The sequence below is a fragment of the Phyllobates terribilis genome, unplaced genomic scaffold (genome assembly GCF_046119375.1).
Source record: "Phyllobates terribilis strain yellow unplaced genomic scaffold, ASM4611937v1 Scaffold_5__5_contigs__length_657084704, whole genome shotgun sequence".
Lineage (NCBI taxonomy): Eukaryota > Metazoa > Chordata > Amphibia > Anura > Dendrobatidae > Phyllobates > Phyllobates terribilis.
In genome coordinates this window covers 105,989,300-106,014,413 of record NW_027362765.1, presented here as the reverse complement: position 1 = coordinate 106,014,413, position 25,114 = coordinate 105,989,300, and the positions used below count along the sequence as shown (strand labels likewise).

Sequence of the window (25,114 nt, the reverse complement as noted above, 5' to 3'; positions counted from 1 at the left end):
ACCTGGAAGCAATGCGGCTGCGGGCCGGGAAAGGGTTAATGCCGGGGGCGGGCCCAGTCTGCTGTAAAAAGGCGCGCTCGGTGCCGGGCCATGTGTCCGCTCTCCGCCGCCGTCTGCGCGGTGCGGGCTCCTCCGCTGCCCGGCTCCTCTGCCGCTGTCACCGCTGCCCGGGCTCCGCCGCTCCCGCCGGGCTCTCAGGCAGCACGGGAGGTCGCGCAGGGAAAATAACAGTCTGCGCCTCCACCCAACATGCACCGCAGCAGAGGCGCGCACAAGCCTGTAGGGGGCGCATTCTGTGCGCTGGGTAAGGCTCCGGAGTGTGGGGGAGGGGAGGCTGAAGCAGGAACTGCAGCACAGCGCCTCCTACAAGGCAGCAGAGACTGCGGAGAGGAGGGAGGCAGGCGGCCTGTCTGTGCCGGCCATAGTGCTGTACTAGTGCCACTCCACCAGCTGATGCTCCCACTAGAGCTCGGTGAGGGGAGCAGCCGGCTTCCCCACAGCTGCCCCGGTGTGGGCTGTCACTGACCCCTGTCTGTACTTCTCTTCCAGGAGGCCTCGCTGCACACTGGATGCATGGATGTGACCTGCCCCCGCTTGTGCTGTGTGAAGACCCCCGACATCTGTGGCTCTGGCTCCAGTCTTGCGCTACCTTCTTGATCTAATTTTTTGAGAAGCAAAAGGTTTGTTCTTTGCTTTCAGCTTCATCATGTCTTGAAATAGCAGCACCATATACCGTAGCAGCGTGGGGCAGAGAATGCTCTGGGGTGGGGGGATATGGTGGGGCTCAGACTTGTCGTTCTCAGCTGTGTCCTGAACAACTCATTTCTCTGGAATCGCAGCATTATAGGAGAGGCCTCAGTACAACTGCTTTGTTGTGGTCACATGGAGTCTGTGCATTGTGGGGCCTGTGGTGGTCTTCCTGCTGCTCTTCTATGGATGTCAGGTGTCATGAACATTAGTGTCTGATCTGTTGGCCTTTTGTTCGGGGGAGGAGGGGGTTCTCAGATGTCTTTTACCCAATATTCTCATGTTGTATATGGACTGCCCCTTTGGATTCTTTCATATCTGACGTCTTATTTCCCAGTGATTTGTCCGATGTTCAATTTTGGCATTTTGATTAAATCTCTAATTTTATTGCTATTTTTCCCGTGGATTTTCATTTTATTATTGTGATTTAAATTTTTTTTTGATGAGCACTTTCGTCATGTTTGTTTCATGAATAATATGCTTACTTCAGTTACTAAATATACAGGGCTCTTAGATTGAGAAAACATAACGTGTACTTAGGCTTAATATTTTTAAACTTTCATGAATTATTATAAAGGTAAATACGCAGATCAGATGCAACCGCCATGTTTGGCGCTTGTTGGACAAACCCTTTTGCAGAACGAAGCCTCCGTTTCTACTCATGGAAAGCACAACACCATGAAGCCCGATACACAAAAATATCAATGTTACCCGACCGACCCTACTAGCGGGTTTGTAGTTTTTCTGAAGAAAAAAAAGTATATGTAGCACAATATTTCATTTATTTTTTTTGCCAAAAGTGACAGATTGGAGGCTCATGACTGATGTGAGAGCAACCCACTCTTGAAAAATGAATACATGCTTGTCCTTTGTTTAGGGCAGCCCTGACATATTCCTGGGCCCAGGAGCCCCAGGCTCCAAAGGCCCCTATTAGTTTGTGCAATTCGATTTGCAGGACCCAGTCCCTTGGCATCATCAGTGATCTGTGGCAGCTGGATGGGAGGCTTGAGCACCACCTCGACCTGACAGCATTTGCTTCTCTTTTGATCAGCCAGCCTGGTGCAATTTCATCTTTTTAGTATGACCATTGATGAGCACAAGTGCTCGTTATTCGAGGGTGCTCGGGTATGCACCGAGTATTGTAGCTGCTCGAGTGACATGTTCACGTCCCTGAAGTTGATAGCCACGAACACGGGCCATTCCCACATGTTTTGTGGCTATCTAACAGGCGCAAAACATGCAGCCACGGGGACTCGAACATGTCACTCGAGTAACGAGCACTTGCGCTCATCACTAAGTATGACGTATGTTACGTCGCACCAAGTCGGCTAATCAAAAGAGCCGCGGATGCCGGAAGGTTAGAAATAGTTTTCACGTCTCCTGTCCTGCGGCCGCAGATTACTGTTGTTCAACTCGATCTGCACCAACTCTAGCCCTCCATACACGTTAGCTGGTGGTCAAACAATCACTCAGCTGACAGCGATCTCTCTCGACTGCCCCATATACAGGAACGCTTGGCCAAGCGTTTGTGTTCTCAGAGCCGCTGGCTGACTTTCCTAGCCGGTTATCTCGGGAGAACAAAAGGATCGGCCTTTAAAAATTCTGTTTCCTGACATCATGAGTCGGGAGGCCCCCATACATATGACTGTATGAGAGGCCTTTAGATATTAGCCTATATTTTTTAGGTGGTTCACATTTTAAAGTCTACATTTTTTTGGATTGATCTATCCCATGAATATGGTCCCTGCTGTAAATAAAATGTCATCTGCTGAGTTTTACCAAATTATTCCTGGTGAGACAGCAGTGGATTTTGGAAGAATTCTCTATTAATAAGCCTCATATGTGCCTAAAATAAGAAGACCACATCTTTGTAAAATTCTTCCCTTTAAATTTTCCTCCTTTCTCCCACCAATCACTCGGTGTTTACCATCCCCCATGATGTCGTAGCAATAAAATGGCGTCATCGCGATGACAAGCCTCTGCCAATCAGTGATGTCATATAGGCTGCTATTGTAGTAGTCCACATTATCATGGCATATTGGGGATGAGAGGTGGGAAATTTGTGCAGATGGGTGTCTCCCCTTCAAGGCTTATTGACTCCTTCTCTCCCAGGCAATTCTTTTTTTTTCTTTTTTTTTCCCCCTCTTCTTCCAGAAGCCACAGCTTTATTTTTCCATGAACATAGATGTACGAGGTCATGTAGTTTTGGATGACACTATTCATTTTACCATATAATGAACTGAAAAATGTGGGGGGAAAATTCAAAGTTCAATGAAATTATGAAAAATATGCAATCCCGCCATTGTGTAGTGTTTTTTTTTTTTTTTTTTTTTTTTTTTTGTGTGTATGGTAAAAATCAGCTGGAAACATTTTTCTCTAGGTCAGTATGAGTACAGCAGTACCAAACGTGTATGTGTGTGTGTATATATATATATATATATATATATATATATATATATATATATATATATATATATATATATATATATATATATATATATATATATATATATTTTACATCAAGTTTATGGAAAGACTCAATATTTATCGTGTCCCTTATTTTTCGAGACTTCTGCCCTTTGCCTTGACAGCTGGATATCGGCTTCTGGGCCAAATCCTGACTAATGGCCGCCCACTCTTGTCTCATCAGTGCTTGGAGTTTATCACAATTTCTGTGTCTTGTTTGGCCACCTGATTTTTGGGGATTGACAACAGGTTCTCAATTGGATTGAGTTCTGGGGAGTTTCCTGGCCATGGACCCAAAACTTCAATGTTTTGTTCAGCGAGCCACTTGGTTATCACTTTTCTTTATTGTGGCATGGTGTCCATCATGCTGGAAAAGTATTGTTCATGAAATTGCATCTGGATCATTGGAACAAGTTGCCCTTGGAGGATGTTTTTTCTCCGAAGCCCCTTGAGACTGTTTGGGACATCTGGAACAGTGATTGTCAAGAGAAGAAAAGATGAGCGCTATCATGAGTCCTGTGTCATGTCAACAGTAAAGTATCCTGAAACCACTCATATGTGGAGGCTTTTCATTCAAGAGAAGTGGGCTCTCATTTTTTTTTCCCTAAGATCTCTGCCAGGAGTAAAGAATGGGCACTAAACATCTCGAAGAGCAACCTCTCTCAACCATCCAGGAGCAATTTGGTGAGCAATGCTTTTTTTCTAGTAGATGGAGACCATGTCCCAAGACAAAAGTGATAACTAAGTGGCTCACTGAACAAAGCATTGACATTTTGAGCCTATGTCCAGGAAACTCCCCAGATCTCATTCCCGCTGAGTTCCTGTGGTCCATCTTCAAAAAGTGGGAGGACAAAGAAAACCACAGAAATTGTGATCAACTTCAAGCACTGATGAGCTAAGAATGGACGGCCATCAGTCAGGATTTGGCCTAGAAGCCGATATCCAGCTGCCAGAGCGAAGGGCAGAAGTCTTGAAAAATAAGGGACAACACTGTAAATATTGAGTCTTTACAAAAACTTGATGAATCTGTCAGATGTTTAAAAACTTATGACATGCTGATAATTGTTCTTCAGAAACTACACAAATATATGACAAATAGCTAATAACACAACTGTCAAATTTTGAAAATCAAAACTTGTCTAAACTTTTGGCCACTCCTGTATATGGGCTGCTTCCTTGTAAAGAGGGCAGTGGTGTGAACTTTGTTTATGCACCAGTGCAAATTGTTCACACACATTCCTTTAAATGGCACATACTGGACACTGTTCACACTTTGATCTAGAAAGATTTACAGGGGATTTCCACCTTTAGTTACTAGGCAGGAAGTACTTTCATGTGGTAGTGTACACTGGAGTCTACTCTGATTTCCAGAACAAAGGAGCTTCAGCCATATATACTCTGCCATATACCCTCGTCTGGGGGTTACTTAAATCCACTTCATCAGTTTAGTGAATAACCTAATTTGGAGCGTAGTTCTATACTTGCGTTTTTATTCTTAAAAACTGGGTTTAGTGGAGTCTTTTGCTTCCCTTTGTTAGATCTGTTTCTCTTTTGGTTAAAAAAATGATGTAAAGGATGAGCAAATAATATACATCAGACACTAATAATAGTTCCTCAGGGGGATCACCCACATAGTGACAGATGTATTTTTGCTGGACAGATCATGGAGACCAATCGGAAAAGAACCAACAAAACCAAAAACTGATTAGCCCAAATGAGTGGTCTAAACATAGATGGTTATAAATAAAATACCCACTTGTCATTAAAAGAAAGGAGCGCACACACAAAATGAATTAACTGACAAGACCCAAATAGGGATCAAAAACAAGGTAATGATGACAGGACAAACAAATCAATTAAACATTAACCAGGGCTGTGGAGTTGAAGTCGGTATAAAATGGACCGACTCCTAAAATCTATAATAAATTGGGTACAGTAGTTCAATGCAGTTTGTGAGGAATATTTTTCATAAGAATTTGGGAAAGTTATGAAATGTCCTATAAATGTCTGTCCTATTCCTGATCTAAGGGTCTAGACTTTTAGCTGAGATTAATCTGTGCTACAATAAATGTATCACTTAAACATGAGCCATGTATGAGGGAGTCGGAGTCATGGAAATTGAGGAGTCGGAGTTGAAGGTTTGGCTTACTGACTCCACAGCCCTGACTTTAACGGTGGTTGATAACATATGACCAAAATGCATGATTGTAAATCAATTGGGGCATAAAGAGCTAAAGTATTGAAAGGATTATATGGCATGTATTTAGGCTAGAGTAAATGAGCAGATATTTAGTAAGTGATCATTGCATATATGACAAGTAATGTAATATATATGCTCATAATATGATGTAAAATAATTGCACCATCCCTTAGCCTAGTAGAAAATCAGTGATGATCAAACATTTAAATCACCTCTGTATAGTAAGTGTTGCATAGAACAGTATGCTGTATATAATTGCACAAACCCTAAGCCTGTTGGGGAGAACAAATAGTGTTCATGAATATATTGCACAGCCCGTCACCAGTGTTTGTATATACTCTATTTATCCATCAAGTTAATGGAGAATGGTGTAATCATACCTGATCATGATGCAGTCCTGCAGTGTGGCGCTCATCCGTACTTGTGTTTCGGTGCTTTCTTTCATCAACTACTTTTCCAAAGATTGGTTGGAATGGCAGAGACTGTAAAAGACCATTTATTGCCAAATGAGGTGTGCACCATAATTTGGGACCTTGCAACCATTAATAAATTCCCCCCATAGCGGAGGTGCGGCTCTTATTAGGACAGATTACACTGGTATAGAGTGATTTTGGTGCCAATGATGTCTGAATTGTTTTATATTAAGTTTATGGTGCTGATTAAGAAAATGACTTTTGTTTTGCCAGATTGGCTCTAGTTTCTGACATATTTAATAGTTAGAGTAGAATTCTGGCTTCAAAAACTCACTTTTATAGCATTGTAATCAGGGCTGTGTAGTCAGTAAGCCAAACCTCCGACTCCTCAATTTCCTCGACTCTGACTCCACAGCCCTGGTCACTACTGAGCGTGTACATAAAGTGCCGCACAGATTCATCTCATCTAAAAGCCGAGATCCTTAGATCAGGAATAGAACAGACATTTTATAACTTTCCCAAGTTCTTATAGAAAAATGTATAGCACGTGCTGCATTATACTACTGTACCAATTTATTATATATTTTAGGAGTTGGTCCAATTTAGGCCTCTGGCTCCACCAAAATGGCCTCTGGCTCCACCGCCCTGGTTATAAAGGTGTTAGTCTACATAGGTTGGGTGCAATCTTGCAGTCTTTTCAGAGTTTTTGGAACAGAAACGCACACGTTTTTGAAAGATTTTTAAGGGTATTTAGAGTTTCCTCTTAGCCTTTACATTAAAACTTCTTCTAAAAAAGTCAGTATACATAACCTCAGTGTTTTTCTGCTTTTGGAAAGCCCTTCTCCAGCTGCAGTTTGTTTAAAATAAAAATATATATATAAAAAAAAAAACCTGTTCTATACTTGCCCCTCCCTGGGTCCACTGCTGATTGTCTGCAGGTGTCTGTTATCTGCAGTGCTGAGCTCACTGGTTGGCTGCAGCGTTAGTGACTTGATGTCAGTACCGCATCCAATAACAGACGCCAGGAACAGCGGCAGAGACTCGGCCATGAACTCTGGAAGGGTGAATAAAGCACTGATTTTTTTATTTTTTTTTATTTTCTTGTCTTGTTGAAACACATAAGGGAAAAAAAATATTCAGGGGAGCAGCGGTAGTAAAATAACAGCAAAACTTGGCCCACTTCTTATCTGGTTACATCGCCTTTTTTTTTTTTTTTTAAGAGATTATTCCCTTTAAAAAAGAAAAACCATTCTTTACTAATTCCTGGACAGACATGTGACCACTGCAGCCGAAGGCTGGCTCTAATCACACTTTTTTTTTCAAAAGTTTGTGCTTGGTTGTACCAGCACATCATATGTCGGTAAGGTATTAGTTATTCCCATCTTCATAGATGGGGATATTGCTGGATACTGCTTGCAGAGACAAGCACTTTTGCAATACTCTATTAAAGTTTGCCGTCGCTCTAGAGATAGTAACTTCTTTTGTTTACAGCTCGTTGCCCGGGAGATCGACCACTGCTGCTTTGTAAGCACTGCGCTGCAGCTGGCCAGGATTAGGAGGTAATGGCGCACTTCAACGGTCCCATTAGTTTAAAGCAGCGCCTATAAGATCAGTAGAAATATGTAAGTATGCTTGTTTTTACAAGCCGTGTCCAACAATAATGATCTATGAAATTGGGAATAACCGTTTAAGACCAATATTGCAGGTAAAATAGGTGTTCAGTATGATTATATACATGTGCTTTTAGGTGCCATGTTTCCATTCAAGTGAAAAGCAGAAATTCATTGGAAACCACTTATAGACATGTGATAAGATGACATTTGTGAAGTTGGGTCATGGCGGATTTCAAGAATGCCAAGGCTGTCAAGTGGTTAAACTCCTTCGGCACTGCCCAGAGACTTCTCTTACTGGAAACATTTTAAGCAAAGGATCATTAACACCAATAGCTGTGTGCTGGGAATGTGGTCAGATTTCCATTTGGAAAAATTCCTGAGCCGTGCCACAGGGGTATATTCACAGACCCCAGAAATGTATGTGGCTGAGTGTCCACCTATTATGTTTTGGTAGCAATCGCATGGATTTCTAAGAGCACCATTCACATGAATTGAGCTTTCACAAAGGTTCAGTCTGTGTATATTGTAATGGTCCTATTCTAGAAATGGTCCGATGTAAAAGATCGGGCTTCATATGCAAGGAGATCTCGGTGGTCAGTGGGTATCACACAATCATTGTGACTAGATGGTATTTGTGTGGTTTCCTTGTATAAATAGTGACTAGTTCGTCTATCAGATTGATGGAGCCCTGGATGATGACGACGACGACGTCTCCTGGGCTTTTGTGTCCATTTTAAACCCCATTGTCTCGACATCACTCTTGAGTCTGTCGCTGTATTTTGTGAGCCATTTCCGTGATTCTTGGTGTTCCCATACACCTTTGTTCCATAACACACAATACTCGTACACTTTTCTTGACCACCCCTTTTATACTTATTGACCGGCACATTGAATCTAATTTATTTGTAGATTTTTACAACAGGTTTACAATGCTAAGTGTGGCATATCCATTTCTGCAACGAAATGTGCAGCTGTCGTTGCCTTTGCCAATTTTTGCCGTGGAAATTCTGGTTTTAATTTTTTGTGCACTTACTACAGTTGGGGTCTCAAGGGAGAATACCAAGCGAGAATTGCCCACAGATATTAGGATACTCGTGCTTCTACCAGGGGGAAACATTGGTCCTCGATTCCCTTTTCTGTGGTGTTGGGTGTCTGCTTATATTTCTATTTCAATTGTTGGTCAAAAGACTTACAGCTTGTGGTGATATCCTATGCATCTCTGTACTGTGTTATTGTTTTGGGTGCCACTTGGGAGATATGTGGCGCGATGACATCACATATATTTGCCAAGATGTGTGCACAGATGCCAGATTTTGTGCATAAAACCTGTAATACTGCTGACGGATCTTTTTGACTGAAACTACATTAGCTGACCTGACCCCTATCATAAGTCTTTGGGGCTCCAATATTACCTTTTGTGTGACTGATCTGTTTTGGCAGAGCTTCGTGGCCTCCTTTTATGAACCCAACAATGCCAATGTGATTAACGCCTGGTTATGAGACTTGTCGTTAAGGCCCCCATAGACATCAAATGAACATCGACCAAATCCAGCTTTTTTTTTTTTTTTTTTTTTTTTTTTTTTTTTTTATAACGTGTGCGTGCGGAATCTTTCAGAGACAGATGCCTGGAAATGGATAAGATTAGCCTTGTTATATTTTAGCATGACCAGTTGGTGTGGAGAAGTGAGCCCTATATTATCAGCTATGGCAATAGGATAAGTGACGGGGAAGTGCAGGAAACTCCTCGATGAGCACAACTTTCTTGCATAATTCAAGAAACCTCTACGTTTGTGCCTGATGTCACTGCTCTTGAGGTACGTGCCCACAATCCGTAGAGGCAGCGGTTTGGACGCAGCTCACCTGCGCTGTATCCAAATCGCTGCGTTGTACAGTAGAAGCACAGTGGATGGGATTCATAGAAAGAAGCACCGTGGGCATGAGATATTTGCTGCCGCGTAAACTCACCGGCGGCTCGGCTTTAGGAGCCGGAGCATGTCAATTTTGACAGAAATTTCCCCAATAGAATGGATAGGATGCGTTAAATCCGCATGGTTCATGAACACATGCGGATTTAACTGCGTGATTGAATATACGCTACGTCCAAAGCGCTGTTACTTCCTGATCGTGGGAATGTAGCTTTATACGGCGCAGTAGGCTTCAGTAGAAATTGTTCATCTTAGGCCTTGCTTCTTTTATAGTCCAGATTTTCAAGAAATGATTAAAGATAATCTGTAGCCAAGTTTTTGCTACCCCATCTGACAGCATAATGATGTAGGGGCAGAGACTCCTATTTCAGTAATGTGTCACTTACTGGACTGCTGCGGTTTGATAAAAATCCGTTTTCTCTGCTGCAGATCTACCAGTTTTCTGAATGTTAAGCTCTGTATAACCCCGCCCACACCACTGATTGGTAGCTTTCTGCCTATGCAGTTTGCACAAAAAGCTGCCAATCAGTGGTGGGGGTGGGGTTGTACAGAGCTCATAGATATGGAGGACTACATGGCAGCATGTTCAGTAGTCCTCTGATTTCCTGCTGATTTAAAATTGATATGATCAAAACTACAGCAACAAGCAAAGTAAGTGACACATGGCTGGTATGGTCTCGGGCTCTATCATGCTGCTAGCGGATTAGTTGACAAAGACCTAATTAACTGTTTCCTAAGTACCTGGTCGAAAGTGGATAGATCTTATTCTTTTATTTCCTGTCCCCTGCGTAATGTGTGTGGTTGTTTTTTTTTTTTTGTTTGTTTGTTTTTATTATTCGCCATACGGTTCCTGAGATGTTGGCCTTCTTTAATAGTCTATACAAGGGGGCGGTGCTCACAGGGTAATAATGCAGAGCAGCCTGAAGAGACATCACCAGAAAATTGAGAGCCATGCTCTCTTGTAAAGATCATAACAGTTTGCAACAAATAAAAAAAACAACTTCATATTTCTAGGAACCATATGACAGATTAAAAAGAAAGGAATAATCAAAGGAGCGGCAGGAATAACATAAGAGCAAAAACTGGGCACTTTTGACTCTGACATGTCCTCTTTTTAAAGGTGTTTTTTTTTTTATATACCAAGTTTAGATGTTATTCCCTAGGTGCTGGAGCCCGTTACTGGGATCCCCTCCCTGATCCTGTCTGAATGTAGTGGGATGTCGAGCACCTCCAATCCATTTATTCTTTATGGGACTGCAGGAGTTCTGACCTGCCTCTTAGTCCCATAAGGAATTAATAGATTGGAGGTGCTTGACGTCCCACCCCCTTACAGACCGGATCGGTGGGGATCCCAGCTGGCAGTTCCCCAGTACTTCTATTTATTTATGAAATAAAAATTTATAATAAAAAAGAAGTAACTTTGTAATATATCGTATCAGATAAATCTGCTTCTTTCGCTGCCAGAAATTATCAGTTATTATCAAAATTCTCAATTCTGAGGTAAAATCTGTATTCAGTGAAGACAGATTGTTACATTACGGAGAGAATTGTATCCATATTTGCAGCCATTTCCCATGGAGTCAGGAGGAGCTAGACAGAGCTCCTCCCTCCTCCTATCTAGATTTTAATGTGTACTATTGATTTAAGAAATAAAAATTCAAATGACTGTTAAACTTTTTAAAAAGTTACTTAAAGATGCTTCTATTTCTAATGTTATCACAACTTGGAGGCCAAGGTTATGCTGCTCTACCTGAGCAGTGAAGAGACCCTGATTTCAGTGCTGCAATTTTTTTTGTGCAATTCTTTTTTGCCACTGTTTTTAAGTCCCTGATTACTTCTTAGGCTATGTGCCCACAATGCAGAAATGCTCAGGATTTTTTCCTGAGCGTTTCTGCATCTCCCTGGCAGAAAATAACGCATGTGGATTTTACATGTGGATTTTACATGCGTTTTTCTGCCAGGGACATGCGGATGTGAAGCGTTCTTCACTTGCAATTCCGCATGCGGGTTGACAAGCGCTTTCCAAGCGATTTTAGCATCACTTGGAAAGTGCTTGTCAACTTGGTCACACTATATAAATCCATGCAAACCGCATGGATTTATATAGTGTGACCCGAGAGAATGTCAAAAAATAAAAAAACAAATATATACTTACCCTCTGATGGCCCCCGGTGTCCTGCTTTCCCTCCGTCCTGGTTGCCGGCAGCAGTACACTGCACTGAAGGACCTGCCGACGTCGGCGTCGCGTGACCCGTCACATGACTATGACGTCAGCGCAGGTCCTTCAGTACATCGCGATTTGCCGGCATGCAAGGAGGAGCGCAGCGTGGGCCGCCAGAAGGTAAGTATATATTTTATTTTTTTATTTTATACTTTTTTTACGGTTTTCTATGGTACCCGGGTCTGGAGGAGAGTCTCCTCTCCTCTAGACCTGGGTACCATCCACACATTTAGAACGCATGGAATGCGCATCTACATATACAGTGATGCGTAATCCATGCGATCTAATGCAAGTCAATGGTGGCGAAAACGCAGCACTTCCGCAAAATAATTTGGTAGTGCTGCGTTTTTTTCCGCAATGATAATCCGCAGCTGAAATTTACGCAGAATGTGCACAGCACATGCGGATTATCATTGGGGAACATGGCAGGCCTTCTACCATGCTTTTCTGCAGCGTTTTTGCCGCTGCGGAAACGCTTAAAAAACGCATCGTGGGCACACAGCCTTACAGTGCTGAAATCCATGTATTCATGAGCTGTGTGCGGCTCACTGCACTCTTCCACAATTGACAGTTTCTCCCAGAATTGTGTTGCTCATGGATGCAGAGGACTCTAGCGCTGCAGACCAAGTAGTTGCAAGAACGTGAGTTGCTGCAGTTCTTGACGCAGAGCCTAGTGACAGATTTCCTTTTAGTATGTGATGTGTTTCAGATGAACCTGTCTGCACATTTTTGGAAGTATATTGTGTTGGCACTTTTCCCCCAGTAAAATTGATACTTATTTTTGCAGTGACCAATCTGCTACTCATGAGATATAAAAGCCATATGCATATCAGACAGCAAGTGCACTGGGGGTGTGTGCACAGCGTCTTCCAAGTGCATTGACACGCCCCCAGAGCATTTTCAGCCTGATTTGCATATGGCTTGTACACCAGATTATCATAACTGGCATAACTGATTACTATAGAAAAATATAATTTGACGCCTATACAGCCATAACATTACTTATAGGTGCAGAGAAGCTTCTAATAAAGGGGTATGTGCTCTCGCCCACATCATTACAATGGAACATGCCCAGGCATGTGCAGCATCTTCTTGCGAGAGACTAGATCCTTTTCTCTGGATCACTAGGGTTGTTGGTCCCTGATGATCACATTCAGGCTTCTGTATGATAAATGCAGGTTTGGCTGGACCATTTCATTGCGGAAATCCATGAGTGCCAGGTGATGGCCAATCTCTATCCTACATGTTGCTGCTAAGTGGTCATCTTTGTTCCTTTCTGTCACCAGGGCTGTGGAGTCGGTAAGCCAAACCTCCAACTCCGACTCCTCAATTTCCATGACACCGACTCCAACTCCCTCATACATGGCTCATGTTTAAGTGATAAGTTTACTCTAGCACAGATTCATCTCAGCTAAAAGTCTAGACCCTTAGATCAGGAATAGGACATTTAATTTCACAAATTCTTCTGAAAAAAATATTCCCCACAAACTGCATTGAACTACTGTACCCAATTATATATGTTGGGAGTCGGTCCATTTTACTCCGACTCTACAAAAATGGACTCCGACTCATAGAGTCCACAGCCCTGCCTGTCACCAGATAACAGTAGTTTCTTAAAAAATTAGTGTACGCTCTCCATAATACTTTAATTGTGGGGGCTGGTCATTTTTATTTTATGAATGTTGTCCGCCTGATGTTCAGCACATAGGTGCTTTCCAGGCACTGCTATCACGCTTTACCGCCGGCACCTGGTGACCATCTGGTTCCAGGAGCAGAGCTACCGATGAACGGAAACCACCTGTTGGCTTGAGTGCGATTATCTGGCGGTGGCACCTATAGGCTGTGGTATTTGCCAGGCGGCAGCTCTTATGTGTTGGGGCCTGCTTAGCAACAAATGTCACACTCTTGCTCATTAGGGAGCCTGAACGTCTCCCTTTGGAATAATTATAATGGGAAACTCTAGGGAAAAGTGTCCTTTCTTTGGTGGGGTGGGGGCACGATTTTGTCAATCTGTAAAAATCTGTTATAATTTAAGATAATTGTTAAAATATGGCATTGTGCCTTTGTTCATCAACGTGATTAGAAGTGTGGGAATAATCCAAAGACCTGGAGGAAACACTCACGCTTCATACAAATGCTTCCCTTGGTGGGGCAGGGGGTGGATTTGACCTCAGTGCTACAAGTCTACAGTGCTAACCACTGAGCCACCATGCCGCCCTGTGAGTAAATGACAAGACTTTACCTAAGCAAAAGTGTCTCACTTCTATCAAAAGGCACCAAATCTATGGCACATCTTGCCTATCTGTGATGAACTGGGCACAACCTAGGGTTGCCTAGACTAGTTTATGCCATTAGACAATACTAACACTTTACTGTTTTGTCCTGGTGTACAGGACCACTGCCTGACTTTGGATGGATGTTCAGGAATCACTATCAGAATCTGTCTAGTTTTTGACACTGGGAAGTGAAATGGTTTCTATGGTTACAGTATGCAACTGTTCAGAATGTAAAGTTCTCTTTCTGCAGTGTTACTCTATTGTAGTCATCAGAAGTGTTGCATAGCCCAGCAGTTCAGTGCACCTTTCCACCTGCTTGTTTTTCACCTCTGTGCCTTCTCTTCCTTTATTGCCAGCCCTTACCCTATAGGAGCCAGCGCAGGGCAGAGATGGATGGGAAAACTAGTCGGTGGGAAGACCCACTGAACTGCTTAGCCAAGGGTGCAATGAGCATGGACTCCCTTTATTGCACCCAGCAGTGTGTGTAAGAAAAAAAAAATTAACAAGCACTTCATTCTGGTTATGGCCATGCCTAAAAACATGTATACATACTTTTATTAGACAAAAAAATAATACTATTAATTGAGTTTCATTCTTAGGAGTTCCTATAGAGTCTATAACGCTTAAGACTTTACTTTTATTTCCAGGGTCCCAAAAAATAGTCTCTGGTCTTGGCAGCTTCATTTTTGCCCTGTGCTCAACACAAGTAAATTGTCAGCCCCCTTCTGAGCTATACTGTCAGAGATTGAGGCTTTATACTGCAGGTTGCATACAGACTACTGGAACTAAAGCTGTTTTCACACAAAGCAGTTTGGTGGCCACACTGTTGGCCTGAACACTGAAAATTAAACTGAAAATATTTCAGCAGTTCCTCTCTTTTTAATATCTTCCTACTTGATCCTGTTTTTGTTTCCTAGCACTGGTTAATTCAAACTGGGATAATATATATTAAGCAATTTTCTATGTCTTTAAAGCGCACCTGTCAGCAGGATTGTGCTCACTAAACTACATACACTGTCAGGTGGGCGACATTACACTGATTAAAATGATACCTTGGTTGATGAAATTCGTCCTGTGGTTCTTGTTTAAACTTTACTTTCAGTTTGGAGTTAATGATATGCCCGTGCTTCGGGGCGGCCTGTGGGGGGCCCTCTATCTGGTGCTCTGCTTACATATTCATCTGTATGCTATTATGACAGCTCACTGTGCCTTCACTGACCTGCCTCCTTTTTTACGTAGCCATGCATTATGTAAAATAGGAGGCAGGTCAGTGAAGGATCAGTGAGCTGTCATAATAGCATACAGATGAATATGTAAGCAGAGCACCAGATAGAGCCCACCCCACAGACCGCCCTGAAGCACGGGCATATCATTAACTCCAAACTGAAAGTAAAGTTTAAACAAGAACCACAGGACGAATTTCATCAACCAAGGTATCATTTTAAACAGTGTAATGTCTTCTACCTTGACAGTGTATGTAGTTCACTGAGCAAAATCCTGCTGACAGGTGCTCTTTAAAGGATCGTCATGTCTCCCTCTTCACTGCTGTATAACACTACTGGCTGCAGTAGAAGCTTCTCCCTTTGCTCTGCAAAGTTTTTGTCTATAAGCTCTATGGCTAGCATAGAAGATGATGGAACTGCTCAACAGGATAATACCCCTTTGTAGGTCTACAGAGCTTCCTGCATGATCCTGAAAATTCAGTCTTGTGGAAATCCTGCTGAGAGCAAACATCACTACTTGATGATATCCTCCATGCAGCTGCTGGCTTTTTAACATTGGCTACTTGGACACAGGGCAGGAATCCCTCGTAGGTGTGGGAAACAGCAGGTAATCTCCACCCACTAGCTCAGAGACTGATAATAAACTAGAAATTGAGCTGGATTAAAAAAAAATTGCATGATACTGGTCTTAAATAATAGCCAGTAATAATGTTTTCCCCTCTTGTACATACACATGACAGCTCATTCTGAATTCACCTAAGATCAACATAAAAACATACAAAAAGTTACCATCAAGCCAAGATGATGTCCCAATTTGTGAAGTTTCTCTGCATCGCTTCCTTTTCTTTATTATTCTGCGTCGCCACTGATTAACGATTGCTCTTCTTGCTCATTCCCTTTTCACATGTGGTACATCTAGCAGCACATCATATAAGAAATCACAATTCAGGAGTCAGTCTCTTCTCTTGTCTTTTATAAACGTATGACTTGGGCTGTGTACCCACGATGCAGATTTAATGCATTTCCGCGGCAGCATTTCCACCGCAGAAACGCATTAAAATCGTGTAAGATGTCTGCCATGTTTCCCAATGATAATCCGCATGTGCTGTGCACATGCTGCAGATTATCATTGCGGAAAAATCCGGGGCACAACCAATTTGAGTTCGATTTCGCGGCGAAATCGTGCCCATTGACTTGCATTGAACCGCATAACAGATATTATTCGGTTCAATGCGCGAATGGTACCTGGGTTGGGAAGAGGAGACTCTCATCTGACCCGGCTACCATCATACCTACAGGTTAAAGAAGAATTTTATAAAGTAAAAAATATTCATCCTCGCCTCTCCCGGCGGCGATCCTCTGTCTCCTCCCGGCGGCGATCCTCTCTCTTCGGCGGCCCACAGTGTACTGGCAGGACCCGCGGTGACGTCATTTAGTCAGCTGATGATCACGTGGCCATCAGCTGACTAAATGACGTCACCCCAGGTCCTGCCAGTACAGTGTGGGCCGCCGAAGAGAGAGGATCGCCACTGGAGTGGTGAGTATAAGAAGATTTTATTTTTCTTCTGAATTCTTCTTATTTACACTAGATGTTTGATTTGAAGCAGAAATCTCATAAGTTGCATGGATTTATATTGTGTTACCAACTTGTCAAGCCCTTTTCCGAGTGATGCTCAAAATCGCTTGGAAAACCGCTTGAAAAAACGCATGTAAAATCCGCATGTGTTTTTTCTGCCAAGGAGATGCAGAAATGCTCAGGAAATTTCTGCATCGTGAGCACATACCCTTCAGCTACCGCCGTGTAATTTCCAAAATACAGAAGCCGTTTTGGTGTGAGCAATCAGATGTGTTTGGGGTGTTGTCTACACAGTTGTCACTGACTGTGGCATGATTGCAGGTTTCCTGGCTCTTAATATCTTAGGCCAGCTCTACATATCTAGGCCTGCTTCAGACTGATGTACCCAATTCTTACCGCATGGCAGCCATTAGGTCTCAGACCTAGGCCAGGATTACATGGCTTTGTCGTGCTATGGTGGCCGAAGGCACTTGACTTGAGTTTTACTCTCCATGCCCTCAATAACCATCAATGTGACTGTCATGGTTCAGCCTTTAGTTTTGTAGGGTGTGTGACTGCACTGATTTGCTGCAGTCTTTCAGGTTAGGAGTGGCCTTTTGTATCCGTTACAGGGAGTTGCACACATTGTGTGACTCCACATTGCTATGGTTGAAGACTTGTCCGCCCATGTGCAAAACCACCATGTAACTTTGACCTTACAGCCAAATGACTGAAGTGTGAAAAACGTTTGACTTGTACCACAACCAATCAAATCTTTTCAACACGTTTTAAAAACAAGAGCTGAGACCGACACCCATCACTTAAATGATGGAACTAAAGGGGGCCACTCCATAGGAAAGTCTGTAGAGTCCGTCTACAGTGTCAGGAGATCAGTGCTGAGCTGTGTGCCTCTCCTTCTTTTTCGTGATTGGTGGAGGTCTCGGCTTCTGGACCCTTACAGCTCAATATCTGACCTCTGTATGACATGTTAGAAGTTTTGTAAAAGTACAGTTACCCTTTATCTGTAGACTCCTCCAATCAGTACTGTCTATTTCTTTGACCGTGCAACTTCGGTTAAAATATGCCCGATTTTATCAAACCATATGAAAACCTAGGATAAATGTGGCTCATTTTAAGAATAAAAATTAGAGAATTTTTATCTCTACTTACTCACCAAGGTTAACCACATCAGACTTCAAATTGTAGACTGTGCATGGGAAAAACCTCCATGTCAAGAGTTAAGGACCTAAAAAAATAAATATCTCAAATGTTCCTCAGCACATGAAGACAAAAAAAGGTTTAAAATAATCCTATATTTCACATTGAAATAAAAAGCAAGGAGACGGGCCTAAGCTTTTTCAACTGTGAAGTTCTTAATCTTAGTTTATATAACGTTTTTGTCTGGATGTGCTGCTGGACATTGAACGGTTTTTGGGCAAATCTTAAAATTGTCTACTGTAAGTTTTCGCCACCTATTAGTTGGCTAACTTTTTTTTACAGTCACATACTATGTCACTCCCCTTTTTTAATGCACTACGCCTGTCTTTTCCATGAGATCGTGCGGTTTCCCCCTATTGATGGGAATCTAGATTGCGAGCCCCAATGGGGATAGTGCCAATAATTTATTTTTTTTCTTTTGAAGGCAATTTCACAAGAACTCTGGAGCATTTATCTTGATAGATGTGCCCCGTGAGTCTGTTTGGAACATCCTTAAAAGCAACAATTTTTTTAGGCACCATGGCCGCTTGACTTGGTGTTTTCCATCGCTAGTTAGACGGTAACTCCTATACCTCTGCTTTTGGTAGAGCTGACTTTGGATTCATTTTATTCTTGCTTAGTTAGGAAGTCAGTGGTGCTCAGGAATTTGCAAAAAGTTTGTATTTTGTTCTCAACACATTTGCCTGGGGCGTCTTATGGTGGATTGTTTGTTGCTGGTGGCCACTGGTTCATGTGGAGATCCATACCACCACTATATACTGTGTCTCAGCTGATGTGGACTTTTGGGCTGCCTGCACAATTCGGGGAACTTGTTATTTGAGAATTATAGCTTGTGATCTATGCTTCCTTTTCACTGCTGTTTTTCAGGCCTGTCTCTAGGCAGGTAGTTCTCCCATCTTTAACTGAACTAACGCATATGTGGACTTTGATACTGCTTTGTTATTACTCCGTTTGGGTCCTACCATAATTACTAATAGGAAGAAACTGCATCATGTAGTTTAAGGAAATGGTTATGTCCAAAGTATTGTTTAGTTTCAATAAAACATTAATACACAGGGATGTTAATCCACCTCAATCCTTATTTATTTTGCCTTCCTGTATCCCTCGCCCTCTAGGATACTCTTGGATTTTTACAGCCAGTAACAGTATCCTGTAGTTTATGTAACATCATTGACCTATGGTATAGTGACAGATATACACAATCTGACGGCTGCTTGCAGTTTTGGCTTCTGTGAGCAGATGCTGTTGGCATGCTGATACGGTTACATGCCTCGGCAGTGCTGTAGTGTATGTGGTTATGCTTGGAAACAAAGGTGCAGCTTGAAGCTTCAGAGCCACAATCCAAAACCTGCACTCCGTACCGTCACCTGCCACTTACAATACTGCTTCGCTCTTACATGCGACACCCATGGTCCCCTTCATACACTAAAACCTGGGTGGGGGGCATCTGGAGCCCTCGCACCTTGAACTGCTACACCACCACCCAATGTTTTTAATAGTAATTCTTCTGGTGTTATCTGGAGGCTCACCTTTTATTGAGTTGTGTACCTTTTTGGTTAGTAATTTTGTGTATTGTTTTGGGTTTTTTTTTGTAAATGTGTAGCATTTTCTGAGCTGACTAATACATTTTTTCATTACTGAGAGATGACAGATGGTGCTTTTAAAGTTCTATGCAGAGGGGAGGATGACTGAGGAGCTAGAGGCCGTTCTGCTGCAAGTTCTCCTGAAATGTTAGTTCCCCATAGAACGTTGAGCACCAACTGTCATCTCCTATCTCAGTAATGGGAAAGTCTACGTTCACTGAAGACAGATTTTACCCATGAATTGAGAATTTTGAGGATGATCGATCAGTCCAGGAGGTGAAAGAAGTGAATTTCTCTAAAAAGACATATTACAAACTTTATTTTTAAAAATATAGTTGATTAAAAAAAAATCTAAATGAATAGACTCTCATCACGTTTTGGGTATATAATCTGAGAGCATGATGTAGGGACTAAGACCCTGATTCCAGCAAGGTCACTTACTGGACTTTGTTGCAGTTTCAATTAAATCAGTGTTTTATCAGCAGGACATTATGACTACAAGACTAGGTGTCTTGTGCCTCCTGGTCAGCTGCTCTGTGTAACCCCACCCTCCCTGATTAGCAGCTTTCTGTCACTGCACAGTGTACACAACTGCCAATTAGTGGTGTGGGCGGGTTATACAGAGCTCAGCATTTTTAGATCTGCAGCAGAGAAACTGTGATTGTAACAGAATCAGCAGCCCTGTAAGTGACACATCGCTTGGATCAGGGTCTCTGCCCCTACATCATGCTGCTCTCAGATAACGTAGCAGAAACCTGCTGACATATTCCCTTTTAAGTACTGTTTTATATAAAATAAGCTACACCCAAGGGCCCAAGTGTTTTCTGAAACTTGAAAACGCCTTTAAATTAAAAATTCAATGTAGTGTAATTGTAGTGATTTGTGTTTCTCGTACAATTCAGAATGGATATCGGTCATATTAGGAGCCGGCATACCCCACCCCCAATGTTAAACGTTTTGAGTAGGTTCTCAATTGAAATCTAAGTTTTGTGTACATATTCTGGTAGATTTTACTACTGGGGACGTTGGCCATCCTTACACTGCTGTATGGTTTGTTTGTTTTTTTCCTGTATTTTATGCATTTATTTTATTAAATGTAGCTCATCTTTTGTATTCCTCCAGGCAGTAATAATGTTCCAACTTCCGGTAAATAATCTGGGCAGTTTGCGAAAAGCCAGGAAGACGGTGAAGAAGATCTTGGGTGATATTGGCCTGGAGTACTGCAAAGACCATGTAGACGTGAGTGTTATGTTGTATGGACCTATTGGCTTTCTTAGCCCCACAATTATCTGTATGGACCCTCGCTTGCAGAAAGGCCACATTCACTTGCTTGTATTTTACTCAGTGGTTGAGAGCCAAAACCAGGAGTGGGATCAATCATGCTTGTTTTGTTTGCTCCATTCCTGGTGTTCTCTTATAAGTACTGATGGAAATTACTTGTCCATGTGGCCTTAGGAGCGGTCAGAATCTGCCCTATAAGTGCTACAGTAAATCTTCTGCATTGCACTCACTCTGTCAACTAGTATTGTAGAAATAATTGATACTTTTAATGCTAAAAAAAAAAATCACATTGTAGTGTATGACTTGTCAAAAAAGAAATTTAGCTTGCCACAATGTGTCGGCCCATTAAATAGTTGTAAGTGCAAGTTGCACCAAAATATACAATTATTCTATCAAGGGCTTTATTGTAACTGCAGTTACTGAATCTGGATTTGTATGTGTTTTTTCCACTTTAAATATATATCTTATGCACCATTTTTGTCTTGCAGGAGTTTAAGCAATTTGAACCCAATGACTTCTACGTGAAGAACACGTCATGGGATGATGTAGGATTGTGGGACCCTTCATTCACTAAAAATCAGGTACTTGTAGAAAAATAAAATAATGGCACCCCAGTGCATTAATAGAATCTTTATCTATATTGTATGATAACGTTTTTTGAAAACAGTGTCCATTTATCATTCAGCTTGTGGTCAGTGAGAAGCTAGTATTCTTTTATATCCATAATCTAAAACCTGTCCTTGTAAAGCACAGCTGATGCAGGCATATGGCTTGTGTAGTGCACCTTGGCTCCTGTGTAATGTGCTGTGCACCTGGACCTCACCATTTGTGGTGAAAGTCCATACTAAAATGAAAAATATTAGGCTGTGTGCCCACTATGCGTTTTTTAAGCGTTTCCACAGTGGCAATTCCACTGCAGAAACGCTTGGTAGAAGGTCTGCCATGTTCCCCAATGATGATCCGCATGCTACGGAAATTTCCGCTTCGGATTATTATTGAGGTAAAATCCGCAGCACTATCAATTATTTTGCATAAGCGCGGCGTTTTCACCACCATTGACTTAAATTGAATCGCTTAATATCCGCATGACTACATGTGCACATGCAAATATTAAGCGATTCAATGTGCGGATGGTACCCGGGTCTGGAGAAGAGGAGACTCTCATCCAGACCCGGGTACCATAGTACCTGTAAAAAAGAGACCGGACGCAGCGGAGAAAAGACCGGGGGCCATCAGAAGGTAAGTGTAATGTTTTTATTTTTTACTATTTTTAATCTTTTTTTCAACTATTAACTTGGTCACATGGACTTATATACTGTGACCAAGTTGTCAAGCACTTTCCAAGTGTTGCTAAAATCGCTTGGAAAGCGCTTGTCAACCCGCATGTGGAAATGCATGTGAAGAACGCTTCACTTCCGCATGTCCCTGGCAGGAAAAACGCATGTAAAATCCACATGTACAATCCGCATGTACAATCCACATCCATTTTTTTCTGCCAGGGAAATGCAGAAACGCTCAGGAAAAATCCGGAGCATTTCTGCATCGTGGGCACATAGCCTAACTCTTAAGCCACAGATTCAGCAAGGATTTTTTGCCAGTTTTCTGGTTTAAAACTCCGTCAGGTATCACACAATTTTTGCACAACTCGTGGCTGGGCAAAATTTTCCAGCTTTTTGCAGTTTTAGGCCATAGTGAATTCATCAAATTGTGCCGCCAAAATTTGTAAATTACTCATTTAACATTTCAGGCGGTGGAGCGCGTGCCTCTTAATGAATTGGGTGGCGTGCACAATGCTTGTCTTGATGAATCTGGGCTTGTGGGTTGTTTTTTTTTTTTTCTCCTAATCCTAAAATAATAAAATAAGTACAATAAGTCACTTATGTTGCTAAATTAAGTATTGAGATGGTCATGAAAAGGACACTTAAGCACATGATGTAATCAAACGGGGGTATGTGGAACACCCAGCAAAATAGTTGGCTTGAGATGGGTGCTAGTTACTCTGGAACTAACCTCCTGTACTCCTGTAGAACAATAGTGCACAAAGAGCTGCACTTCTATGAAAATTGCATCGCCAACAACTAACTTCTGAAAACCCCTATGATGCATACCTAAGATCAGTATCTGTAGAAAGAGCTCCGTATTTTACATCTCTTCTATAGAAATGCAACCGTCTGTCTGCTCCAATCCATAATGGTTGCACTGCGTTGAAACAAGTGTAATTTGTTTTAATCTGCTTTTCCCCATTATATCCTTTACAATCTGTTCTATGACCTCTTGCTTAAAGGGAACCTGTCACCTTCAGAAACACTATCTGCATTTAAAATGCCTTACAGCTGGATCAGTCTTTATATTCTCCTAGCATCCACTCACTTCAGTCATCAAGGAGGTACAGAGAGCAGTTATAAGAACTAACCACTCCCCTGCACATTGACTGACAGCCTGCGCTGCGCACACGCTGCAGAGCTGGCTTTTCAATCAGCGGGCAGGGAAGCAATTTACATCGTGTTTGTGTATTGAGTGGTGACTGTTCCCACACGGATGACTGGAAGCGAGCGGCAGCAGGGAGAATATAACTTCACTTTTCTCCTGTAGCTACTGCTCCAGTAAGGCAGCCAGATGTTGTTTGCAGATTACCATTATATCTAGAGATGACAGGTTCCCTTTAAAGGAACTGTCAGCACAGAATGATTGTTTAAATCCAAGTACAGGCACTCAGTGCATCATGGTGTGGCCCATTGTTTAACACCCACTGCCATCATTTTTCATTTTTTCGTTTTTTTCTCCTCTTCCAAGAGCCATAACTTTTTTGTTTGTTTGTTTTTCTGTCCACATAACCATATGAGGGCTTGTTTTTTGTGAGACAAGTTGTTCTTTTGAATGACACCATTTATTTTATCATGTGATGCACTGGAAAGCGAGGAAAAAAATTCCAAGTGAGTTGAAATTGCAAAAAAGAAACTTTTAATTTACTATGCGGTATAGCTGACCCAGCAATATGATTCTTCAGATCAGTACAGTTGCACAGATACCAAACAGCTGTTGTTTTTGGTTTTTTTAGAAGTAGTAAGAGAAAAAAAATCTAATTTGTATAACATTTTTTTTTTTTTTTGTCGCCATTTTACGATACCCGTAACGCTTTTAATTTTTGCGATATGGAGCTGTGAGGGATTATTTTTTGCGCCCTGAAGTGATGTGTTTATAGATACCATTTTGGGATAGATACGATGTTTTGATCACTTCTTGTTGCTGCAGCAAAAAAAAGCTAATGTAATTCTGGCAATTTGCTTTTTTTTCTCATTACACTGTTCACGAGTCAAATTCATTTACTTTATATTTTGATAGATCAGACTTTTACAAATGCAGCGATACTAAAAATGTGTATTTTTAATGGAGCAAAAAGGGTGTTTTGAACTTGTGTTTTTATATTTTCAGATTTAATTTTATTTTTTTTATTTTATTGTATTTAATAGTCCCCTTAGGGGACTTGAAGCTGCGACAGTTTGATCGCTTGTACTATACATAGGAGTGCACACTGCAATGTATAGTGAAAATCACTACCTCTTATGAACTCTGGCCATGGGCTGGCATTTTACAGGAAAATCGTCATGACTAGCACGGTGGTCTCAATTGCAATCACTTCACAGGTGCGCAGATGAGTGCATAGAATGATGTCTCTTCCACGCCACAACCCACCCCACCCCCTGCTGGCGCGTGTTAAATGCCGCTGAGATTAACTGGTTAACATCCGCAGGCGGAGCTCTGCTCCACCAGTGGCTTTTAAAGACACATGATGGCTGATTAAATCAGCCATCATCTGCTAGGAAAGGCAAGGACACAACATATGATGTAAATGGATGTCATTTGTCCCAAAGGGGTAAAGTATACCTTCCCACCTGCTTGGTTTCCATCTATCCTCACCCTTCTCTGGCTCTATGAAGCCAGAGCTGTCAATCAAAGAATAGGGGATTGGGGATGGAGATAGGTGGGAAGGTGTATATAGATGATTGACCCCGCCATGGTGCTCTGAGCTCCTGTACTTGGTTTGAACGGTTACTCTGTCCTGATAAGTCCCTTCAAAGGGTTTATCCAGATTTATGATATTGAATAGGAATCGAGCTGAAGTTCTCAGCATTAGACACACTATACACAGTGTATGGCTCTGTACTGTTCCTCCTCTGTTCAGTCAGGGCTAAAAACAGCTGATCGGTGAGCGCGCCAGACCCTCGCCAATCTGATATTGATGAGCTATCCTATCCAACGGATAGGTCATAAATATTGTAAGGCTGCATATTCCTATAAAGGAGTGGTCAGGAATTGGAAGAGTGCTCTACTTTAATTGACAATTACCTTATCAGAAGCCGTGAGCGGTGTCTGTTTTTCCAGAAATGACTCC

At 42.0% G+C, this 25,114-nt stretch overlaps 1 protein-coding gene across 4 annotated transcripts in view; it reads left to right on the top strand.

Moving 5' to 3' along the window:
- ADNP (activity dependent neuroprotector homeobox) overlaps window positions 1–25,114 on the top strand; it is a 34,780-nt gene that overhangs the window by 5,000 nt on the left and 4,666 nt on the right. For 2 of the 4 annotated variants that reach the window (XM_073682724.1, XM_073682723.1), the window contains exons 2-4: window positions 550–680; window positions 20,563–20,679; window positions 21,210–21,302. In XM_073682724.1, the coding sequence (XP_073538825.1) occupies window positions 20,572–20,679; window positions 21,210–21,302 (201 nt within the window). In that variant the 5' untranslated portion in view covers window positions 550–680; window positions 20,563–20,571. Of the gene's footprint in view, window positions 1–57; window positions 305–330; window positions 473–549; window positions 681–20,562; window positions 20,680–21,209; window positions 21,303–25,114 lie in introns of those variants that run through there. The other 2 variants (XM_073682726.1, XM_073682725.1) reach the window with 2 other exon arrangements.